This window comes from Microcaecilia unicolor, chromosome 10 (assembly GCF_901765095.1).
Source record: "Microcaecilia unicolor chromosome 10, aMicUni1.1, whole genome shotgun sequence".
NCBI lineage: Eukaryota > Metazoa > Chordata > Amphibia > Gymnophiona > Siphonopidae > Microcaecilia > Microcaecilia unicolor.
The window spans coordinates 57184661-57209604 of NC_044040.1; the positions used below are offsets into that span (position 1 = coordinate 57184661).

Below are 24944 nucleotides of genomic sequence, written 5' to 3' on the forward strand. Positions count from 1 at the left end.
ATAATGCATAATGCTAGGCACCATGTGTAGAATTCCACACATATTGTGCAATCTTTAAGAAGAGTGCCCATTATTGGGTGTGCGCTGATCCATTTTTCAGCATGCCTGTAAAAAAGGTCTTTTTTTATTTTTGCCGAAAATGGACGTGCGGTAAAATCAAAATTGTCGCGCATCCATTTTGGGTCTGCGACCTTACTGCCAGCCACTGACCTCGCGGTAAAGTCTCACGTGGTAACAGGGCAGTAATGACCTATGCACGTCAAATGCCACTTGGCACACATCCGATACGCACGTCCAAAAGTAAAACTTATTTTTCAGCCGTGTATATTGGATGCATGCAAAAAAAGAAATTACCACAAAAGCCACACGGTAGTTGGGCAGTAACTCCATTTTGGCACGCTTTGGGCTTAGCAAAAGGGCCCCTATATCTAGCTAGTGTATTATGATTAGAATGCGCTAATTGGATATCCCAGTGTTAATGTGAGGCGATAGAGGTAAATAGGAGGCGATAAGAGTTCCCCCATTAATATTTTGTAGTTACCGCATACAAATGGGAACATTAGTGTACATCCGAAAAAAAAAAAAGGAAATAGCCCTACAAAAATACTGTGTTAAGTCTGGGCTTAGTGCACGGGAAAAGTTCCATGTAAGAACACACTAAGCCCAGTTTTTACTGCACTTTATTAAAAGGGCCCTTATATGCATACATAGTCCACTAAAAATCTGATTAGAGCTTAATTCACTAACCCCCAAATTCTAGATATGGTATAGCCAAAGTGCACGCACAGCTTAATTGATTAACAAGCTAAGCAGCACTGATAATTGGTACTTAACAACCAATTAGCAGCAATAATTGGTTTAAATAGAATTTATAAGCACAACTTTCTAGGTGTATTCTATAATGAGGTGTGCATAAATTCTAATGCGCACAGTTGAAATGAGGGCCTGGCCATGGGCATGGAATGGGCGGGACATGGGCATTTAAAAATACTATATGCACAATTATAGAATACACCCCATCTGCGCCTAACTTAGGCACAGGTATTTAGGCCAGGTTTTAGGTGGCCTAAATGGGTGAACCTACATTTTAGACGCAAGAATCAACCATTCCCACAATTAGTTTTCACTTATCATATAGTAATTCAGCCAAAACTAGAGTTTCATAGAACCAGAAAACTTCAACATGACTACCTCAAAACAATTTATTAGATCTTGCTCTGGTCAAGTGGGGAAATGAAAATGATTGGTGCCAGAACAACTAATCATTTTACTTCTATACAATTCAAGTATGGTACAAAGACTATTCTCAAATGAGGTTGCATACCTTCCTGTCACTTCTTATCCTTATTTGATTTTGAATTACCTAGGTCCCAAAATTTTAACTGTGCTGCTACTAATTCAAAATTCTGAATCTGTCTTTCTTGTCCAGAATCCTTATCTACTTTGATAAATTCAAAACTGCCTTTAAGTCCCTTTGCATCTCTAATTTAAAACATATCTAATTAAGCTGAAGAATAAAATGAATGAAAGGATGTCCTTTGAAGTTATCAATATTGCTTTTCAAAGTCAGAAAATTAACAGAGCCATTGGCATATTAGCAAGCCCTTGGCACACTTGTAGAGAATAAGGATAATGACTTTCCAATTTAGAAAAGGAGATAGGTTTATCCACCATTTTGCATGGAGACTAGTCCAGTATTCATGCCTTGTCCAGTATGTGGCGGTGGCCAAAAAAAGCAAACAGGGTGCTAGGAATTATTAGGAAATGGATAGAAAATATGACAAAGAATATTATAATGCCTCTGTATCACTCCGTGCTGCGACCAAACCTTGACTATTGTATGCAATTCTGGTCTCCATATTTTTTAAAAAGATACAGCAGAATTAGAAAAGGTTCAAAGAAGGGCAACCAAAATGATTAAGGGGATGGAACTCCTCTCACACAAGAAAGCTTAAGAGGTTAGGACTGTTCAGCTTGGGAAAGAGACGGCTGAGGGCAGATATGATAGAGGTCTACAAAATACTTAGTGATGTAGAACAGGTAAACATAAATCAATTTTTACTCTTTCAAAAAGTACAAAGATTAGGGGACACTCAAGGAAGTTACATGATCCTGGCTTTTAAAATAAACAGGAGGAAATATTTTTTTCACTCAATAAATAATTAAGCTCTGGAACTCATTGACAGAGGATATGGTATCAGTGGTTAGCGTATCTGGATTTAAAAAAGGTTTGGACAAGTTCCTGCAGGAAATATCCATAGTTTTCTATTGAGATAGACATGGGGAGAGTCACTGCTTATCCCTGTGATCAGTAGCATGAATTTTGCTACTATTTGGGATTCTGTCAGGTATTAGTGAACGGAATTGGCCACTGCTGGGACACAGGATACTGGGCTAGATGGACCATTGGTCTGACCCAGTATGGTTATTTTTATGTTATTATGATATGCAACTCAATGTTTCAGTGTAAACTATACATTGGATAAATTCTGCCACGTTACTAAGCAAAAGACTGAAAACTGTTGATGAAATGATAGAATTAAGGGTATATTAGGTAATATTTTTTTTCTGCGCTCTTGGGCATAAACTTTACCACCTCCCTGCCTCGGACCACTACCTGCAATCAGCATCACAACCCCTCTACCCCCTGGGAAATGATCATAAAGTTCAGTTTAAAAACTATATCATATAATTTGGGGCCCTTTCACTAAAGCTTAGCCACATGACCCATAGGAATGAAATAGAACATTCAGCATTTACTCCCATATTCTATACTATGTGCCCAAAATTGCATGCGCAAATCCAGGAGTATTCTGTATTTGCACGCACAATTTAATTAGTTAACAAGTCAATTAGCGCTGATACTTGCCACGTAATAGGCAATTATTGACAATAAATGCCTTTAATTAGAATTTACAGGCATAACTTGCTAAGTGTATTCTATAAAGTGGTGTTCACAAATTCTAAGGCACACAGCCAAAAAGGGGGCATGGCCATGGACATGGAATGGGCGGATCTTGGGCATTACAAAAACATATGCACGTCATTATAGAATACCATTGCACTGCGCCTAACTTAGGCGCCAGCATTTACACCAGCTTTTACTCAATGTAAATTCCTATGACTAGATTTAGATGCCTGCAAGGGATCTAGGCATATTCTATAAACTGCGCCTAAAGTTAGGTGCGGTTTATAGAATACGCTTAGGCGGAAATTTGTTCAGCACCATTTTTTCAGGCACCATATATAGAATCTAGCCCTTAGCCCACACTAATTCCATTAGCAGTGCTAAGCTTTAGTAAAAGGGCCTCTTTATCATTTGTGCATTTATTTATTTAATAGGATTTTTTTGTTTTTGTTACATTTGTACTAGAGAGCTGCATGGGAACTGGGTTTGCGGGAATCCCGCGGAACCTGCGGGATTCCCGAGGGGACGGAAACAGTTCTGTGGGGTTCCTGCAGGGACAGAAGCAGTTCCTGTGGGGTTCCCATGGGGACAGAAGCAGTTTTTGTGGGGTTACCGCGGGGACGGAAGCAGTTCTGTGGGGTTCCCGTGGAAGTGTAAGCTACTCCTGCACCAGTCTCTCATCTACCGAGCACCAAGTTCTTTGAGTGCTGTCTCCTCCTCCTCCTCTTCCTCCTTGCTTTAACAGCACAAATGTGGAAAGTCTTCCATTAAGGAGGTGGTAGAGACACAAATGATGGAATTCAAAAAGGTGTGGGATGAACACAGAGAATCTCTAATTAGAAAATGGAAGTTATAAAAAACCTAACCTTAAATGGCTGCATGGATGTGGATGTGTGAAGTAATGCTTAGATGGTGACTCTGGCTGTGATTAACTAGGGCCAATACCGGGCAGACTTGTATGGTCTGTGTCTAATATATGGAATTCTGGTTTAGGATGGGCTGGAAAGGGCTTAGACAGCAACTTCAGTGGCTGGAACATAAGGACAGTTCTGGGCAGATTTTTATGATTTGTGTCCCACAAATGAGAAGACGCATAGACTTGAGTGGGCTTCAACGACAACTCTAGCAGTTGGAACATAAGGAAAGGGCCAGATAGACTTCTATGGTCTATGTTCCAGAAACACAAAAGAAAGACCATAATCAAGTATATAATATCACACTCGTTGATTTAATCATTAATTGATAATGAGTGTGACTATTGGGCAGACTGGATGGACCATTCAGGTCTTTATTTGCTGTCACTCACTATGTTACAATTAATCCTCTTTGCTTCCAGGCTGATGAGCAGACCTTAGCTCTGACACAGTCACCTGACCTACTCACGCTTGCATGTGGTGACCTCTCAGCACACAGTGCCAGTAAATCAGAGACAAATCTTACATGTTCCAAGTTTCAGCTTCCATTCCTTCCTTGCCTACAGTGCTGTGGCTCAAATCCAGAGAGAGACTGAGGGAGCTGACTGGAATTTTCTTTTATGTACCATTAAATTCTTACAGTGATGGGTGGGGATGGGTAAGATTCCAGCGGGGACGGGTGGGGACGGGTAAGATTCCAGCAAGGACAGGTGGGGATGGGTAAGATTTCTGTCCCTGTGCAACTCTCTAATTTGTACCCCACGCTTTCCCACTCATGGCAGGCTCAATGCGGATTACATGGGGCAATGGAGGGTTAAGTGACTTGCCCAGAGTCACAAGGAGCTGCCTGTGCCTGAAGTGGGAATTGAACTCAGGTTCCTCAGTTCCCCAGGACCAAAGCCCACCACCCTAACCACTAGGACACTGGAATTCATTTAGATCTCTAAAGGGTCCTTTTACAAAAGTGCAGTAAAAAAAATGGCCTTAGCGTGCTCTTATGCTGGTCTTTCCCACATGCTAAGGCCATTTTTACTGCTGCTATAAAATGGCTTTTTTTTTTTTTGTCTTTAGCATGCAGCCATTTTTTAAAAATTACTGTGTACTTACCGCCACCAATTTTGTAGGCAGTAAGAGCTCATGCAGTATCCCAGCACTAACCACTTAGCATACAGTAATGTAGACACACTAATTGGTTAGAGTAGGAATGTCCACTCTCCGCCCCCAAGTCCGCCCCCTCAAAAAAAATTTTTTTAGCGCATAGTTTGCACATTTCAAAGTTACCACAGGACCCCTAGGCACATCCTGTGGTACTTCATTTTTAGCTGCATAAGGCACAATTTGGGGCTCATTTTCAAAAGAGAAAAACATCTAAAAAGTGGCAAAAAACAGCATTTGAATTGGTATTTTTGAAATCTATTTTTCAGAGGTTTTTCCATGCTGTTCGTCTGCAGTGCATCCAAATCTCAAGGGGGCATGCCAGGGGCCTGTAAAGGGCAGGGTTTGGGACATTCCTAAGACTTGGATGTTTTTCAGCCATAATGGAACAAAACAAAACTGTTCAGGACTAAATGTAAGACGTTCTGAGCTAGACCTGTTTTTATAATGAATAAGGCACAAAAAGGTGCCCTAAATGACAAGATGACCACTGGAGGGAACCAGGGGTGACCCCCCCCCCAAGTGGTTACTGACCCCTCACACCTGCTATGTGTTTAAAAACATTACTTGCCAGCCTCTAATGTTATACTCAGGTCCCTGGACTAATCTAGTGAAGGGTGCAGTGCACTGCAGACAGGCGGACCCTTGCCTATACCTCTTCCTAACTGTTACACTTGTGGTGGAAATTGTGAAACCTCCAAAACTCACGAGAAACTCACTGTACCCATATATAAGTGCCCCCTTCACCCATAAGGGCTATTTTAGTGGTGTACAGTTGAGGGGGGGGGTTCTGGGGGACTCAGCAGACAAGATAAGGGAGCAATGGTGAGATGTGTACCTGGGAGCATTTATTTGAAGTCCACTGCAATGCCCCCTAGGGTGTCTCATTGCTCTCCTGGGATGTCTGGGAGACCAGTCTAGTAAAAATGCTGGCCCCTCCTACATCCAAATGGCTTGATTTTCTTTTTTTTTTTCATTTGAATGTTTTGGGGGTTTTTTGCTAAAATGATCCCAAAAAATGTACAAATAACAAAACCTTGATCAAAATGATATTAAAAAAAAAGATTTTTTTTCTTTTTTCAAAAATGACCTTCTTTCCTATTTGTATTTTGGATGTTTTAAATGTCCAAAGTCAGACTTAGATGCCATATCAAAAATACCCCTCTTTAGCACCTAACACATCTTAGTAAAAGGACCCCTAAATGATTATGTTTAACAAAATTGACAGTATGCCAAATACAGTATCAGAGTTGCTGAATTCTTCCTATTAATAGGAACAAAAACAAAAGAAAAATATTAGGTAGCATTAGTTTGATGCAGCTCTCTTGTTGTTTGATTGGTTTCAATATGCCTGCCAAGTAATGCAAATGGGAAAAAAAACAGTGACCATATTGATGATAAATTAATAGATTTCAGCAGAACTGGTCATCCTTGATCTAACTTTATAAAACTGTAACAAGTAAACTGTATCTCAAAGTCCTCCCCATAGTACTAGCAAAAAAATCTGCATCCAGTCACACAGAGGCCCTGACCACCATCACCTTTTTTTTTCTTTGTCTATGCACATACAACATGCCACTCACCAAGCTTGTGATCATATTACATAGTAACATAGTGAGTGATGGCAGATATTCTATATACCACACCAAAATCTAGGTGTGGCTTTCAGAATACACTTAGGCAGAAATGTTTTCCTCACGGATTTTTTAGGACCCATATAGAGAATTCCCCCCCCCCCCCCCCCCCCAATATGGATGGCAGCTGAAAGCTAGATCAAGCACAATGCAATATGTAGCCAGCCTCAGACACTACTTGGTGAAATAATTGTTCTGATGTGTCCTTTTTAAAGAGAAAACGAAGATCTGCTAAACCTGTTGAGTTTTCTTATGAGGAAAGAATGAAACAGACATGAATTATTTAAAGCTGAAAATCTGTCCATAAAGTGATACAGCTGGCAGTAATTACAGAGTTAAGATTTCAAACTGTAGACCACATTGCTTCTCAACTAGAATGGAATTTGCTGGATACTAACTATATACATGCTTTAACCCAAATTCTATATATTGTGCTCAAAATTGTGCATGCCCAATTTGTCTGCACAATTTAATTAAACAGCAAGCCAATTAGCACCAATAATTGGGTACTAACAATCAATTATTTACACTAGATGGCAACAATTGGAATTTGCATGTGCATCTTCCTAGTCGGGATTCTATAAACATGCCTACATAAATTTTTCTGCACAGACCCAAGAAGGGGGTGTGGCCATGGGAGGGCTGTGGGCAGGTCAGGGGGGTTCCTAGAATTTCCACGCTGTGTTATAGAATATGGGAGATCCAAGCCTAAGGCATGAGGATTTACACCAGGTTTCAGTTGGTGTAAATCCTCGCACCAAAACTGGATGTGGATCCCAGAGCGTCGTTTATAGAATAGTGCTCAGTGCCCATTTTTAAAAAACTGAATTTAACCCTATATGGAGTAAATATTTGGAATAAACTAACATATACTTTTTTTTAATAGTTTCTATAAATGAAAATTTTATCTGACAAATTTAAGCTATCTAATCCCAAAAGTAAGACAACATTACTATATACTTCCAGAACCACAAAATGTCATTCAATACAAACGTTAAATACTATTTAACTTGCACAGAATCTAGTGGAGAACATGTAAAATTATATTTGCATTTGCTGAAGTTTTTAATATGAGATTCTAATCCTGCTGTTACCTTATATATTACTACCAGCTGCCTTGATTTTTCAGTTCCATTCATGCTTCAATAATATATACCTTAAAAAGAACATTTTCTGAAACATTTGCAATGCACCTCTTTGCGCTACATGTGTGTTTTCCAGTTTCAGTTTAAAGTAGCTGTGGTCTAACAAGAAGTCTGAAATACTCCCTTCCAAGTCTCCTGGTCAGAGCATGCTGTGCCATATGAGTCATCTTCAATACAACTTGGACACTCAGCAAAGGGTGTATCAGGGAGCTTAACACAAAGCAGTGTCTGTATGCAGACTTCACCATTCACCAACACCAAGCTACAGTATTCTAAAATTTAAAATAAAGTACTCCTTTATTTTAATATAGCATTGCTTTTAGGGGTAAGAGAGAATTCCAGTTAATATAAAATACAAATAACACGTCAGCAACGTAAAAAGAATGACAACAAGGTTGCATTTCTGCAGAAAATACGTTTAAACCCTAGCTTAAAAACCATTGATGTTTGTCAGGACATTTTCATTTTAGACAATACCGATTTAAAACTACATTTTCACATTACCTACTTTGCCTCTGCTTAGTACACATTAGAGGCATGCAGCCAAAACAATTTCCATTTGTTTAATTTTTTTTGTTTCTTTTTCTTTTCTATCATTTTGTTTTAATGCATACCATAGCCCCTATTTATTGATGCTTAGGGCTTTATTCAGTAAATGGTGCCCAAATTAGGCATTCATAAGTTCCACGCTAAGCACTAATTTTATAAAGGTCACTTAGAGAGAGATTCTATATATGGCACATATAAAATCGGCACAGAAATCAATGCCAACCAAGTGTATTCTATAAGCGGCACCTAGATTTAGGTGCAGTATGTAGAATACGCTTAGTTGATATCTCAACACCTAAAACTATGCATCATCTCCATTTACACAAATGAAAATGTGGTGTAAATCCTGACACATAGATTTAGGCACACTGGGCCATATTCTATAACTACACACGTAAATTTCAGAACGCTCACAAAACGCCCATTTCTCTACCTATAACCATGCCCCTTTTTACCTGCACACATTTGAAGTTAGGTGCACTGCATTACAGAATGCTCTTAGCGAGTTGTGTCCATAAATTCTAATTGTTGCCAATTAGTGCTCATTATTGCTTAAGAGCTGTAATCAACGCTGATTAGCTTGTTAAGCCAATTGATTTATAGATGTTGTTATAGAATATGCTTGAATTTTGGCGCAGATCTCTAGGCACGCTATATAGAATCTGGGGATTAGTGCTAAGCAACCTTTATAGAATAGCACATAGAGTGGATTCCCACTTCCAACTTTGGATGCGGGGACTTTGCCTGCTGAAGCCTGGTGTAAATCCTCGAACCCAACTGATGGTAGTTGGGCCTGGAAAGCCAAGTATTCTATAGCCCCTATTTACTGATGCTTGTTTAGCTAAAAGCATCTTGGAGTAGCCTAATGTTAATGCAGAGGCCTGCAAATCTGAGGAACTGGGTTCACTTCCCATTGTAGCTCCCTGTGACACTGGGCAAGTTATTTAACCCTCCGTTGCCCCAGGTACAAAATAAGTACCTGTATATAATAGGCAAACTGCTTTGATTGTAACCACAGAAAGCTAGTATATCAAATCCCACCCCCTTTCCTTATAAAATAGCATCTAATTTCTGGGAATGCCCTTGCCCTTTCCCCTCCCATGGCCACACCCCCTTTTGAGTTGTGCACTATGAACTTTAAGCTCCCATGTTATAGAAAAAGGCAAAGGGCAAATGTGTGCAACCATCATAATTAAGGCCAATTAAATACCAAATAACTCTAATAATTGATTGTTGACACCTAATCAACTAACTCATTTCCATTCGCATCTGGGATCCACCCCAAAATTTGTGATTCCCAACTTTGGCCAAGCTTTATAGAATCCGGGAGTTAGTGCTCAATAACAGCATTATCTCAAGTCATCTGCCACAAAGTCCTTTGGTTGGTTTTGGGTCACTAGTTGTTGAGAAATTGGATTTTGGACTAGTTTGAAGATAAGTACTTGTCCATTTTTTGCTTCATCATATGAGTGAAATAAGTTTATTAGAAGACAAGTACTTTTCCAATTGTTAAGTTATATGAACCTAAGAAAGTTTTCTTTAGAGATAAATATATTGGGATAACTTTTAGGAGTTTCATATAGTGCAGTATTGCATGGAGGACATTATTTTGGTATTAAAATCTATTTGGACAGAATATGGTTATGTTCAGTTGATAAGTTCTTTGATATTTGCCTGTAGAATTAATGGTATTCCTCCTATACACTATGACCCTCATTTTAGAAGCCCTAATTGTGATATGCATGTGTAAAACTAGTATCCGCAAGTATATATAGCAGATATGTGTAAAAGGCAATTTTAGAAAGCCAGTATTTTCCCATGCATATGAGAAGTTCACCCATCTTGGATGGGGGCTTGTTTGGGCTGGGGCTAGGCTGGAACTGATATCTAGATGTGTATTCCTTATTTTGTTAAGGCAATACACATCTATGTACATTAGGCGTTAGACCGCCAGGGCTCATCACCTCCATTTTGGAGCTTGTACAGGATGAGATAGAAGCAGAGCAGGTCTGCTCCTGCTCATGAAAACTGAACCACTAGGGACCACCTCCGGGTGGGCACCAGGGTAGGTAGGTGATCTGTGGGGAGGGCGAGGAGTAGGGAAGAGCTTTGAGGCAGATTGCAAGGAGCAGCTTGAAGGAGGGTGAGGCACCATCTGGGAGAGGGGAAAGTGCTTCTGATCAGGTGACTGTGATCCAGGAAGGGGCAGCTATGATGGGGGGGGGGGGGGGGGGGGGTTGTTAACTGTGAGGCTGCTGTTGTGATTGGGGGAGGAGGGTTGTGATGGAGAGCTAATGCCGGGGGGGGGGGGGGGGTTGTGACATCACAGAGGTGGTTGAGATGTGATTGGGGGGTAGCTAATAAGGTGCAGTATTAGGGTAGTTCTTATAGCACCTTACTGGCTACTCCCTTGTGCAATTACAGTGCCAGCAATGCAAGTGTATGTTTGCAAAATGGCTCTCCTACATGTGTATGAGCTGCCACTCACCCTGTTGGTTGCAATTTTACAACCTACATGGGTAGGTATGGCTACACTCCTGTCTAGGTTCCTCTACTTTCTACATGGATTTTTTGCTAAAATGGGTCTTCCCCCCAAAATGTCTATCCCTGCCTGTCCTAGACGCTTGTCCCTGCTGGCACCTACACATTTATTCCTTCATGCATTTTCGAACAGGATGTACCTCAGGCAGATCCTGTTCTAAAATATTACCAGAATTTATACATGTACTGACCTTGATGTGTCAATTCCAGTTCACACATCCTTCCTAAAATGTGCCTGCATATATATTTTTATATGTGCTGATCACCATATGTTCTACTACTTTTTTGCATGCTTTCCTCTTGTTTCTAACAAGGCCCTTTGAGACAGATAACATGCAATTACACCATTACTGCTTGCTAAATATTAGTAAACAGGGGCCTACATGTTTTAGTTTGAAGTAATTCAATGTTGCATGCACTCATTCTTACAGTATACCATAAAGGAGTTATTTACTGACGGTTATTGCATGCTAACCATTAGTAAATAGCCCTCTAAATTTTTTTAGTTTATGCTACATGAAACAAACGGCACATCCTTACTATGCATACAGCATACTTACAAAATTAGTTATAACACACTTAAGATACAAAAGAATTAAAAGGAGTATAAAATGAAAACAAAGTTTGCTACAACAATACATTTATACTGTTTACTACACTAATAAATATTACAGGCTAATAATCTTATAAAAATTAGTAGCATGTTATAGTTAAATATCAGGATCAGATCACAGAGTCAAAATACTGTTTTCAGAGAACAGCAATTATGGTCATTAAAAGTTTTAGTATTTCCATAAATAAACAGCATTTTCATTTCCTTGTATTTCTATTGAGTATAAACAATATTAGATTTGTATAAAAGAAAATAATCATATTCTGGTTATATAAAACTTAACAATGCCTATCTTACAGTACATTATAACAGTGGAAAGTGTAGTCTTTGTTGGAGGTAAGGGGATGGGTATTTATGAGCCCTTGCATTTATAAACTCATGGAAAAGTTCATAGTTTATTGATGTGTCACAACAAAAGTCTGTAGAGAACCATGAAACAAGCAAAACATGCCTTTGTGTGAAACAGAAATCAAGAAACGTCAAATAGCTAAATGTTTGATGTTCATGCAACAGCAGCTCTAGGTAATACATTTTCCATACCTGTGTAGGGAAATTTTAACTATGGTTATACTTGTTGAAGATTTGCCACCAAAATGTGATTTTGCAGCAAACCACAGAAGTCATGGAAACACAAAGACCTGACTAGCATCAATTTATTCTTACATTGGCAAAACTGTATACAACACAAATAAACTAAAATGTAGAAAAATAAGTGTTAGGAAACAACTTGAGTCATATTCTTTTTCGACATACTCAAATGTTACTGAATTCAGTTCATTGTAGGAGGTCTGACAGTTTTGCAACAGGTACGTTGCTGAAGCGGGCAACCACAATTTAGACAGGACATAGAAGTGTTTATGCTGGCACATACACATTTATCTTTGCCATTTTCAAAATATAAACGTGTATTTTCCCAGTGCTGTCACAGAGATGGGTATCCCTTACCAGTTTGTCTTTTGGAGGGAATAAAAAACACTGAGGGATTAAGGGGACATTCCATTATGTCCCAAGGATCAGTCCAGACAAATGGGTTGTGACCATCTGCCAGCAGGTGGAGGTAGAGAATTCTAATGAGTTGTGCCCCATATTCTCCTGTGCTTAGCAATCAAGCCAGTATTCACAAGTTTTGCCCTTTATTTCATAGCTATTTTTCTATCTAGTGGCTTCAGTTTTTTTTCTCTGGAAGTCACTCTCTTTCACTGCTTTGTTATCAAATACTGGCTTGGTTGCAAAGCGCAGGAGCTTATGAGGCATAACTCATTAGAGTTCTATATCTCCACCTGCTGGCGGATGGTCACAACCCATTTGTCTGGACTGATCATTTGGGACCAAAGGAAAGAAGATTATCAGATAATTTTCCATCTCCCCATATCTCTCCAGTGGAGAGCTGCTCAACAGGAACAGTTTGCCAAAACCTAAACATGCCTGATAGCAGGTGTAATTCCCAACATCAATCTTTTAGGCCATAGATGTTTAGTCCCTTTCTGAAATGGAGAATACATCTGTATTATCTTCCCATGCCCTTGTCCCATCCAAAACATGCCCAGTGCATGCCTCCTTGCCATTTGCATGCACTTGGGTTTCACATGTGCATATCTCGGCTTTGTGAAACAGAGACATAAACGTTTATGCACGATAAATGTCTAAGTGCCAGTTTATGCACATCTCAATATGACTGCCATAGCTAGATAGCTGGCCCATGTCCCTCTTTCCATGTGTAGCCGAGCACTGGATGATGACCTAGCTGTCTCAACTTCCTCAAATTCACAGTGTGTGTGGATGGAGGTGTAAGAGGAGAAGGAGTCAGAGTTAGCAGAGATCTGGAGTTGGGTTAAAGAAAGTTCACTGGAGAGGTATTTGGGTTCAAACACGAGGGTCATTGCAGTATTTGGACACTTACTGGCTAGCTGACTTGGGAATGAAAGGAGGAGGGGAGAGCTTAGGAGAGAAAAGGAGGGATAGATGACTATATTTCTTCCTTTTCTTTCCTCAGAAGTCCAAGCTCCCACCCTACCCCCTTGGGTGGGGACTGTTTGTATATTACTTACATATTGTTTAATGTTGCTGTGGTGTGTTCATAGGGCACCTGGGCTGGTCAGTGTTTGACTGAATGTATTTGGCTCTGCTTAGCTACAGTAACAATATGAAGATTAGCTTTTGGGCCAGAGTCTGGTAGGCTTTGTTTGGCTCGAGTGATTTTGTTGTACTACATGTATAATGCTGTGTATGTTTGCAAATAACTCTTGTCTGTGCTGTTTTTTGGAGAAAGGTAGGTGAGAATAGAGTCAACTTGGCTGCCTCGGTTATTGGTTTTCTTACCTCTACTGCTTCTCTTCTTTGGTCTTATATATATTTAATTGCACAAATGCTTTTTTCTTATATATGGTATACTCATACTGCGTGTCCCTGGGATCAGTAGCATTCTGTGGGAATTGGCCACTGTTGGAAGCAGGATACTGGGCTGAATGGACTATTGGTCTGACCCAGTATGGCTATTTTTATGTTCTCATGTTCTTTTGCCATAAAAAGGTTAGTACTTTTTTTCTATTATGGTTGCATCTGTTTCAAAAAGAATCCCACTTTTATGAGTTCAATGAACAGGTGTTTGTGATATATTCCCACTCTGAATATATCACTGTACTAACCTGAATAATATAGATCATAAATCAGAGCAGCAGTGCCCATATTTCCTTAGACTCGTGGACCAGATATACCAAGCACTTTTCTCTTGGGTACAAAATGGGAAAACACCATAAGACAGAGATTCCAAAAGATTTAAATACATGAGGAGGGGCAAAAACCATCCAAAATCTGAATACCAAAAAAGAAAAACATCTATCTTGGTCCATTTTCGGAAAAAAAAAACGTCCATGTGCAAAACACACAAAATCAAGCCATTGGGATGTAGGAGGAGCCAGCATTTTTAGTACACTGGCATCCCAGGAAAGCAATAGTGCACCCTAGGGGGCACTGCAGTGGACTTCATCAAATGCTCCCTGGTACACATCTGACTTGTCTGCTGAGCCCCCCAAAACCCACTACCCCCAACTGTACACCACTACCATAGCCCTTAAGAGTGAAGGGGGCACCTATATGTGGGTACAGTAGGTTTCTGGTGAGTTTTGGAGGGCTCACAGTTTCTTCCACAAGTGTAACAGGTAGAGGGAGGTAGAAGCTTACACTGCACCCACCACTAGACTACTCCATGGACCTGCATGCTGTTCTAATGGACCTCAGTATAACATCTGAGGGTGGCACAAACGCTGGCAAGTAATGTTTTTCATCACATTTTTTTGTAGGGTGGGAGGAGATTAGTGACCACTGGGGGAATAAGGGGAGGCCATCCCTGATTCCCTCCAGTGATCATCTGGCTATTTAGGGCACCTTTTTGTGCCTTATTCGTTATAAAAACAGGTCTAGTTCAAAACATCTTACTTTTACTCCTGGATGTTTTTGTTTTCTTCCATTAAGGCTGAAAAAGTCTAAGTCTCAGGAATGCCCAAGTCCCGCCCTGAACACGACCCTGATACGCCCCCTTGAGATTTGGATGTACTTCTGATGGACTTCAAACAAAAATGTCTAAAAATTGGTTTTGAAAATACTGCTTTGGACGTTATTGTGAGAAAAATGTCCAAATGCTGCTTTATGCCACTTTTTTTAGACGTTTTTCTGTTTTGAAAATGTTTTATTTATTTTATTTTATTTTATTTCATTTGTATCCCACATTTTCTCACCTATTTGCAGGCTCAATGTGGCTTACATAGTATTGTTAACATAGTTAATTCCAGTATATTAGGTATAGTTAGTATTGTGTAGAGGTTAATTAGGGGAAGAAAGAAGAAGGAAGGGATTTATAACGGTATTTATAGCAGGTGGGTTTTCATAACTGAATGGGTTGGTGAAGTGGATTAGTGGGGCTGTAGGTTATCATTGTAGGCCTTGTTGAAAAAATATGTCTTCAGAGATTTGCGAAAGATAGTTGTATCGTCGATTGTTTTCAGATCTGTGGGTAATGCATTACATATCTGCGTGCTCATGTAAGAGAAGGTGGTGGCGTGCATCAGCTTGTATTTTAGTCCTTTACAGCTGGGGAAGTGCAGGTTGAGAAATTTGCGAGACGATCTTGTGGCGTTTCTGGGAGGTAGGTCCACGAGGTTTAGCATGTAGGTTGGGGCGCCTGCGTGAATGATTTTGTGTACAGTCGTGCAGATCTTGAATGCAATGCGTTCCTTAAGTGGGAGCCAGTGAAGTTTCTCTCTTAAGGGTTTTGCACTTTCATATTTAGTTTTTCCATAAATGAGTCTGGCGGCTGTATTCTGGGCAGTCTGGAGTTTTTTAATAGTCTGTTCTTTGCAGCCAGCGTACAGTACGTTGCAGTAGTCCAGATGACTTATTACCATTGACTGTACCAAGGTACAGAAGATGTATCTCGGGAAGAAAGGTTTTACTCTGAGTTTCCACATGGAGTAGAACATCTTTTTCGTAGTGTTTTTCACGTGGGCATCAAGAGTGAGGTTTCGATCAATGGTGACTCCAAGTATTTTCAAGTTTTGTGAGACAGGAAGAGAACAGTATGGTGTGGTTATGGTGGAGAAGTTTTTTGTGTTATATTGTGAGGTAAGTACAAGAAATTGTGTTTTTTTCTGCATTATATTTTAGTTGGAATGCATCTGCCCAGGTGTGCATTATTTGGAGGCTTTGGTTGAACTTGTTGGTGATTTCATTTAGATCATGTTTGAACGGGATGTAAATTGTGACATCATCTGTATATATGTAAGGGTTGAGGGTTTGATTGGCTAGAAGTTTGGCTAAAGGTATCATCATTAGGTTGAATAAAGTTGGTGATTGGGGGGATCCTTGGGGTACTCCACATTCAGGTGTCCATGGGAGTGATCTGTCCGTGTTCGTTGTTACTTGGTATGATCTTGTGGTCAGGAATCCTTTGAACCATTTGAGAACTGTGCCTCCTTTTCCAAAGTATTCTAGTATATGTAGAAGTATTTCATGATTAACCATGTCAAAGGCGCTAGACATGTCGAATTGTAGGAGGAGTATGTTGTTACCAGTTGCAATTGCTTGTTTAAATGAGTTCATTGCGGACACTAGAACTGTTTCGGTGCTGTGATTTGACCGAAATCCTGATTGAGACTCATGCAGGATTGAGTGTTTATTTAGGTATTCAGTAAGTTGTTTTGTCGCTATGCCTTCCATGAGTTTGGTTATAAGTGGAATAGATGCTACTGGGCGATAGCTGGTTAGGTCCATTGTGCTTTTCTTAGCATCTTTCGGTAGCGGAGTAAGTAGGATGTTTCCTTTATCCGTGGGAAAGAGTCCATTTTGGAGTCTGTAATGAGCCCCAAAGTGTCAGGAATGAAACCGAAATCAAAATATTAGCAATAGATCTTAATTATTTTGTCTGTTCTAGTTTTTACTATTACCCTGCTGTGTTTGGTGTCCTATCCACATTATCACATGGAATTTTAAAGATCTGTCAGGAGGATCATGAGGATTAACTGGAATTTTTTTTTTTTTTGAGGGGGGGGGGGAGGAATATCTATGCATATCCAAGGATGTATCTCAGAAAGAGAGCTCCTTTGGTTCTGGGTAGAACTCTTTTCTTCTCTTTTTTTTTTTTTGTAAATACTGCTATCTTTCCCAGTGGAAGTAGTAGAGACAAAGACAATTTCTGAATTCAAGAAAACATGAGACAAGCATAGAGGATTTATGAAGGAGGGGAAGAGCCTATAAAGCTCAGTAGTTAATGTGGATGGGCAGATCAGGGGCGTAGCCAGACTTTGAGGTGGGAAGGGGCCAGAGTCCAAAGTGAGGGGGCACATTTTGGTCCCCCTCCACACTACCACCGCCTTGCCGCCCCCCACCCACTGGCACTGGCACATTTCCTGCCCTTCCCCTTATGTCATGTCCAGAATGCTCGTTTTAATGATATTGAGCATGCACAAATGCTCAGTTTCATTAAAATGTGTGTGCCAAATGTGAAGGGAAGAGAGAGAGCAGGGCAGGACATTTTTTCAAATGCCGGAGACCAGCGCTGGAAAAAATGCTTCCAAATCAAGGGGACAGATCCAGTTTTTTGGGGGGGGTCCAGGTCCCTGTGGCCCCCCATAGCTACACCACTGGGGCAGATTGGACAGAGTAGGCTGTATGGTCCTTTTCTGTCATCATAATGCATTTAACCTGATCTAATACTCAATTCTTTTTTAACCAGAATTTGAAACTAAGTTTAGAAACTGAACAATTCAAGTAACATTAGAGAGAAGCTTAGTAAATAGAAAATGCAACCATAGTAGTCTCACACCAACCACTAAGCGTGTCTTATATCCATTCTGTCACAGTGAATTCATGAACATTTTTAAAAATCCAGTAACTTTTGTACCTTGGCCATGGTCAAACAAAAAAAAACAGATTTTTCTTTAATCTTTAATTGTTTTTTCTTTGTTGGATCAAAGCCGGTGTATCTAATTTAAATGTTTTATGCAAACTTGTACGAAATGTTTTTCCATTTGGAAAATTTTCCTTTCAAGGTTACTAGTAGTTTTCTTACTAAACCATACATATATAAATCACAATTTAAAAACAAAAAAAAAAACCCAACAACAAAAAAAACCAAACCAACCCAAGACTGCATGGACGTGGAGTTAACAGTGCAAATAGATGGACCTTTCCCATGTGTCTGACCATGCATTTTCCTTACCAACAGAAAAGAAACATGATTCTCCAGTTTTTTGGTGTTAATAAAAAAAGAAAAAGAAAAAAAGTTAAGCATTTCATGAAGGGAAACAAATTCCACAGCATTCCATGCAGATTTCCAAGCAGTCTGAGGACTCGCAGCAGGCATCCATTATCCCACAATCCATGTCACATGGGCAGTTACAGTCATCACCCTCATCTCCGCAGCAGCAACAGCAAGATTCTGAAGTGCAGATTCCACATGATGCTTGTCCTAGTACAATGTTACAGAATGTGAGGAACTCGCAAAACAGACAAGCTAGGATACAGTGAACACAGCAGTCTTCAGATGCATCCAGGTTGATGGTTGACCAGAATGAACAGCCAAAAAAAAAAGAAAAGAATAAGATTAATTATTCAGCATAAGAACATTTTAAAAAAGTAAACAGGGCAGTAATGGTATGATGTTATCAAGGATGGGATTTTCAGAGGACTAGGCAAGCTTCATTTTTCACACCGTTACATAAGATGGAAGCTATCAACGTGGTCTACTGTTAAGTTGGGTTATTTTACCCCAAGATAGGTAGCTGCAGAGGATGGAACTCACAGTGCTGGTGTCAGTCACCTGAGCTTGATTTTCTGGAGTCTCACCAGACATATACAGAGGAACTATCATTTTCTTTTTCCTGCTGGCCATCCCCTTATCTAGCTGTTGGCCAATTTAAGATTATATCACCCCTAGATCCCACTCTTGTTTCATGCACAGAAATTCCTCCCACATTTTGTAGTGCTCCCTTGATTTTTGAACATGTGCAGAGAGACACATCAAAGATAACCCCCATGTTGTAGACGGAGGGGACTGAAAGGATGATGGTGTTATTCACCACCTTTTTAGCAATATGTAAGCCACATTGAACCTACCATACGGTGGGAGAATGTGGGATACAAATGCAATAAATAAATAAATAAATAAAATAAATATATAAAGTGGGCTTGGGATGCAAGAAGTTATGTATTGGTCATGTTACAAGTCAAATGGCTCTGGGCCGTCCGGATGACAGAAAATGAGGCTGAGATTTGGGATTGAATTCTCAGTAAACCCTAAGGGTAATTTACCTTTTTATACATTTTGGAAATAAGAAGTCCTTTTACTGAGGAGACTGTTTCTGATTTACCAATATTCAGGCCCAATGGTGCCTGCTACCCTCCTTTAACTATAAGTGGTAGATGTGAGAATCTGACAGGAAAAAACATTCAAATCATCAGCTGCAAAAAGATATGGTAAAGAAAAACTGTTGTTAATACTGAAGACACAATTAAATGAGTATAGGAATCTCATCAATACAGGAACTGAAATAGCACCAGTGCACATAGATTAAAAAATGACAGGTCACAGAGATAGAGAAGGGATGAAAAATTAAAGAGAACAATTTTGAATATTTCATCTTAATACTGTGGTTCCTATGAGTGTGAAAGGAGAGATTGAGTGTTTACTGCTTATTTGAATAGTATAACGAATGTGAGATTAAAACAGAGTTGTGATTGGTGGAGAAACTGCCTGACATCATATATTACCGAGACTGCCATACAGTACCCATCAGAGGGGACTGTTGAGAGCAGAATGTTTTGTTTCTTGCTGCAGAACATTTGAAAGTGATATCATGATGGACAGATGATTGTTGGAGAGTTTGAGTTTATGAACGCTAGTGAGATAAGTATAATTTTACACACTGGAAGAGCACTTTGGAAATTTAAATGAGAAAAAAATGGTTTAGACTTATGATTATAAACAGTGGGAAGAAGAGAATAAATGTATACGCTCCCTAAAAATGAATATGATTGTCCATTTCCACTATAATATAAATAATTGCACGCATACCTAGTTCTTTTTTGGATCACTGAGATGTGGCTAATATTACAACAGCAGCTTTGGCTTTTGTTGAAGCAGTTGCACTGTCATAAGAAAACTAAAACGTCCTTTAAATTTGCCAGAGGTTTAACAAAGTTGCATAGCTTTTCCTAGTATCTCCAAAGGCAGTATACAGTCACTATAATGATGAAAAATTGTTTTGGAACTGCATGAAAGCTTTTAACTGTGCATCCAATCACTTAATAATAACTGTATGTAACTTCAGGTTTACATAACTGATTCTTGCTTCTGACAGACATAAATAAGATTTTCAGAGGAACAGTCCTTCAGCAGTCTTGGGCTAGTATATACATATTTTAAAAAAATGCTCCATGCCAGGCTTCTGCTGAGCAAAAATAAAGGATTATGCCAGAGTCCAGCTAGAACAGTTTGCCATGATAAACCAACGAAGACTACTGGATCTACTGTCTGATATTTTATTTGTATAAAATTTGTTGACAGGTTTTTATACAACATGATAATTTAGGTTTCATGTGGTTATTTTAACTATGTTATAGTTGAGAACATTGTATTTTTTTGTAATAGTGTGTGTTATAATTGTTAATTGAGTAAACCGCTAGAATACATTGTTTGTATGTAGCAGTATATTAAGATGCTCATTTTCAAAGCACACAGACTTACAAAGTTCCATAGTAACATATGTAACTTTGTAAGTCTATGTGCTTTGAAAATGAGCCTCTATAGTAAATCAAATTTATTTATTTAAAAAATTTGTATACCACCAATAACTAGGTGGTTTCCATAAAAACATTCATAATAAAACAAAGCAACAATAAATACAACAAAAACATAGCAACATCAAATCAATACATTGGGGCCAGCTCAGCTGCAAAGGTTACAGGACAAGGGTCCTGCTGTCTTGTTTGCCTCCATCCATTGAAGAGACAAGCTTGCTGTGTATAAATACCCTTGCTCTTTGAGCAGGGACTGTCTCTCTTTGTTAAATTGTACAGCGCTGCGTAACCCTAGTAGCGCTCTAGAAATGTTAAGTAGTAGTAAATGAATTGCCCACAAATAAAGGAAATTAACTTATTAAAACCTTCATAGCCTAAATGGTCCCTCCAACTTGCCCTCTAAAAGATACATTTATATAGAAACCTAACTGACACCACTAAGGGTTGCTGGAACCATTTTAAACCTGGTGTTGGCAATAGAAGGTGTGACTGGAGATTGTTCCTGCCCAGAACTCATTAGACCCCAGTGAAACTGAAAGGTATGTCTGGGGGGAGGAGTTTTCAAATTGGGAGAAGTAGTTCCGGGTGAGAACCTTAACTTTGCAGGACACTTCCAGGAGGGGCCACTTCCAGGTGAGAAGAGCTTCGGGGTGAAGGGTCTTGAACTGGGGATATTTTGCACTGGGGGGGGGGGCTGACTTTGGGGGGGATGCTACTGGAGGATGGCCTGTAATTGGGGTAGGCTTGAAGGCACCTGTTTTACACTGTGGCCGACCCATTTACGATGTGGCTTGATGCTCCCAGGATGGTGGAAAAGCGCTGCTTGCGAGGTGAGTCACAAGCAGCATTGGTCATATACGTGGGAGTCAGTACCCTGCAATACTGAGCTACTACTGCTAGTTGGTGACTTTTACCGCACCTTTATTACTTCCCCACAAGAGAATTATTTACTAAGCAGTGGTAAGGTATTGCAATTACCAAGTGATAATTGCCAAATTGAAGCACAAGAACTGAATAACCTCTGCAACAACTGATGAGAGTGTTCCTGCGTTTTTGAAAGGACTACTGTGGTGTTAATACAGAGGAAACGTAGCTACCATGTATTACCTTCTCGATGCCATTCACTATCCCCCTGATTCTATAAAGGTCACTAAAACTTCAACGTGCAAATTTAGGCGCAATCCCAATTTGTGCATGCAATTTAATTGAATAACAAACCAATTAGTGCCAACTGGCTTTTTAATAAGCAATTATTGGTACTAATTAGATTTAACTGGGTGATACACACCTAAAATTCACACACAGCCCAAAAGAGAAGGTGTGGAAAGGGGACAGTCATGGGCGTTTCGGGGAAGAGTTTTCAGTTATATGTGAATTACAGAAAAAAAGGCTCTCCATGCCTTAATTTAGGCATGGGTATTTGCACTACGTTTTTATTGGTGCAAATGGTGGCGCCTACATTTATGCAGAACAATAATGCTTAAGTGTTATTCTATAAACCATGCTTAACTTTAGGCACGGCTTATAGAATAATGCTTAAGCGGGTTTTTTTCAGTGACGATTGTTTAGCCACCATATATAGAATTTACCCCTATATCTCTTGAGGTGGTGTTAACTGCCCTGAATTGTGTCAAAAGTTTACATATAAATTACCACACGCTAACAGTTAACATGCGGCAGAACGTTTTAGTGCAGTCTGCACTGTTATCACATGGGAATTCCCATCCTAAACAACTAAAGCATCTTAGTACATAGTTCTCTAAGTACAGGAGAATGTAGAAGTGTGCTGGGGTATGGTTATATTTAACTGGATAACAATGGTATTCAAAGCTATCCAGTCAGAGTTTACTAATTAAGGACCAGAGTTACTAAGCTGTGGTAAAACATCACATTTTACTGCAATAAAATGTAAGGGCAAGTCACTAACCTGCAACTTAAATTTCATTTTACATTGCTGCAGCTGGAAACAATTGTTCCTGGTCTCACCAACATAAAGATAGTTAGTTCACAGTGCGCACCCTTATTTGTTAGCTTGTGAGACTACCATAGGATTGAGAAGTGCTATTTTGAACTCAGGCACTGATGAGGCAGAAGTGACTGGGGATTGCTTATACTCTTTCCCACTCTGATATGTGCCAGGGAGACAGGGTGGGAGGTTAGTTACACCACCAGCCCTTTTAAGAGAGCCTCTGGGAGAACTGGCCCATGTGTTATTGTCGGTTACATACTGTAAGCATTGAAACTATTTTTCTACTGTATTGCCCATACATAGTTGCTATAGAGAATTATTCCTACTTTTGCCTGAAGAATCCAAGTTCCGGTTCAGAACTTATATGCTGGCCTGGACTACATTATAGAGAGAGAGGAGAGTGATAAGTGAGAGGGTTGTGGTGCCAATCGGCCTCCCAGCTCAAGCTGGTCCCAGCCCTGACCCTACCATAAACTGATGCTCACCAGTCGAGAAAGGTTAAATTCATTAAACAAAAAAAAAAATCCAGAACACAGAAACGTTTTGAGCCACGTTTGCAAAACTGCGAAATTTCAAAGAGATGCATTTCACATTTTCTAACCAATTAGATTACCGGACATCAAACTGAGCATCCAGTTTATCTTATAATTTATATGCTGGGATGTTTTTTAAAGAGAATATTGTATCATGTGCTGCTGTTACTGGATGATAAAAAAGCCTCATTCTTTATTAAATCATTAATCAGTCCTGCTAAATGCACGAAAATTGCAAGAACCCAACTCAGGCCTGCTAATGATACCTTTAAATTATGCACTCCTCTTTTTCAGATGTTTCTATTTTTATTTAATCATGCACAGTATTTGCATGCTCTAGCCTTAGATGCACCTGTCTCAGCTGATTCCTCTTTCATGTATTAAGCACTACACAGATTAGTTAGAATGAGGTGATCACAGGAGCACAAGGCAAGGCTGGGAAAGGGAATGAAACAGACTAGTGTGCATGTGTTATAAACAGGAAATGCCTACGCTTTTGCAGTCATTTATATTCTCTTTGTGACATTAACCTTGTAAATCATTAGAAAAGGTTTTATCCTGAAAACAACGTGCAAAGCAGAACCAAGTCTAATGCAAAATTCTTATATTTGAACATAATTATGTTAGCATGATTTGTTAGCTTGTAGTCTGTTTCCCTTGAATGCACATTAATCCGGCAAAGATCAGATATCGAAAGGGAGAAAAAAAAAGGCAGAAATGCTACGTTTATCACAACAAATTAGCCAGCGTAAAGCTCATAACATTTGTAAAAGTCATGCACAAGCTGACCTGTGCTCCTTTTGTCATATTTGACATTAACTCTCACAGAGTGAGCCTGTATACTTTCAGACTGGTCAGAGGTCATATATGATAGAGGTCTTCAGTGTCAGTGTAATAGAAAATAAACTCACTTACAGAACATTGACCTTGGTCAGCTTTTTAGCTAGCTATATTCACAGAGTTCAGAGCACTCAAAACAAATCTCCAGGCACTCAGCTGTCTCACAGTGACAATCAAAAAGGGCAAAGCCACAATCATAGCGGCAGTTGAGGTCCTCAGCAGGAGTTTCCTCAAGGACCACACATGGAAAGAACAGCAGTCACAGCAGGTGATAAAAGGTCTCATGCAGGCAGGAAGAGCAGACCTGAAGGCAGCCGAGGATGAACTCAGTGCACTGACAGAAAAGACATGACATGGTCAAAGAAGCACAGCAGTCTGCAATAAACAGGAGAGAATATGAAGTAAACCAACAGAAGAAGAGAATTAACATGTATACAAGTTCGATTGTACTGTGGGCTGGGGCCCAAGGTGGAAATCTGCACGGGGGCCCCAAAGTCAGCTAGCAGACTGTACTGCCTTCCGTTTCGGACAGGCTTGAAGCCCCTTCTGGCGTGGAGGCTCAGGGCAAATATTGTGTGGGAATTATGTACGCATATAATCCTATTCATCTCCCTTCCTATCCCCTATCAGACAATCATCTTGAGATTGTGAAGGTTAAGCAGACTTTAAATGTGCCTTTAATACCATCTGCAACTGCATCATGTGAAGGTACAGTATTGTACACATTCAAAGTCAACGCTCTTTCCTTCAACCTTTGAGGATCACTTTTAGATGAAGGATGTTGAGCTGCCCATTGTTTTCTTTCTGCATCCAAAGTTGATGAACACATCCATAATAAAAAATTCTTAAATT

General features: G+C 39.7%; 1 protein-coding gene across 1 annotated transcript in view; it reads right to left on the reverse strand.

Moving 5' to 3' along the window:
• Window positions 1-16759: 16759 nt before the first annotated feature.
• The window catches only part of MDFIC (MyoD family inhibitor domain containing), a 160515-nt gene continuing 152330 nt past the window's right edge, over window positions 16760-24944 (reverse strand). Inside the window, exon 5 of the mRNA XM_030216314.1 lies at window positions 16760-18489. Coding sequence (XP_030072174.1) covers window positions 18245-18489 — 245 coding nt within the window. The 3' untranslated portion in view covers window positions 16760-18244. The remainder of the gene's footprint in view (window positions 18490-24944) is intronic.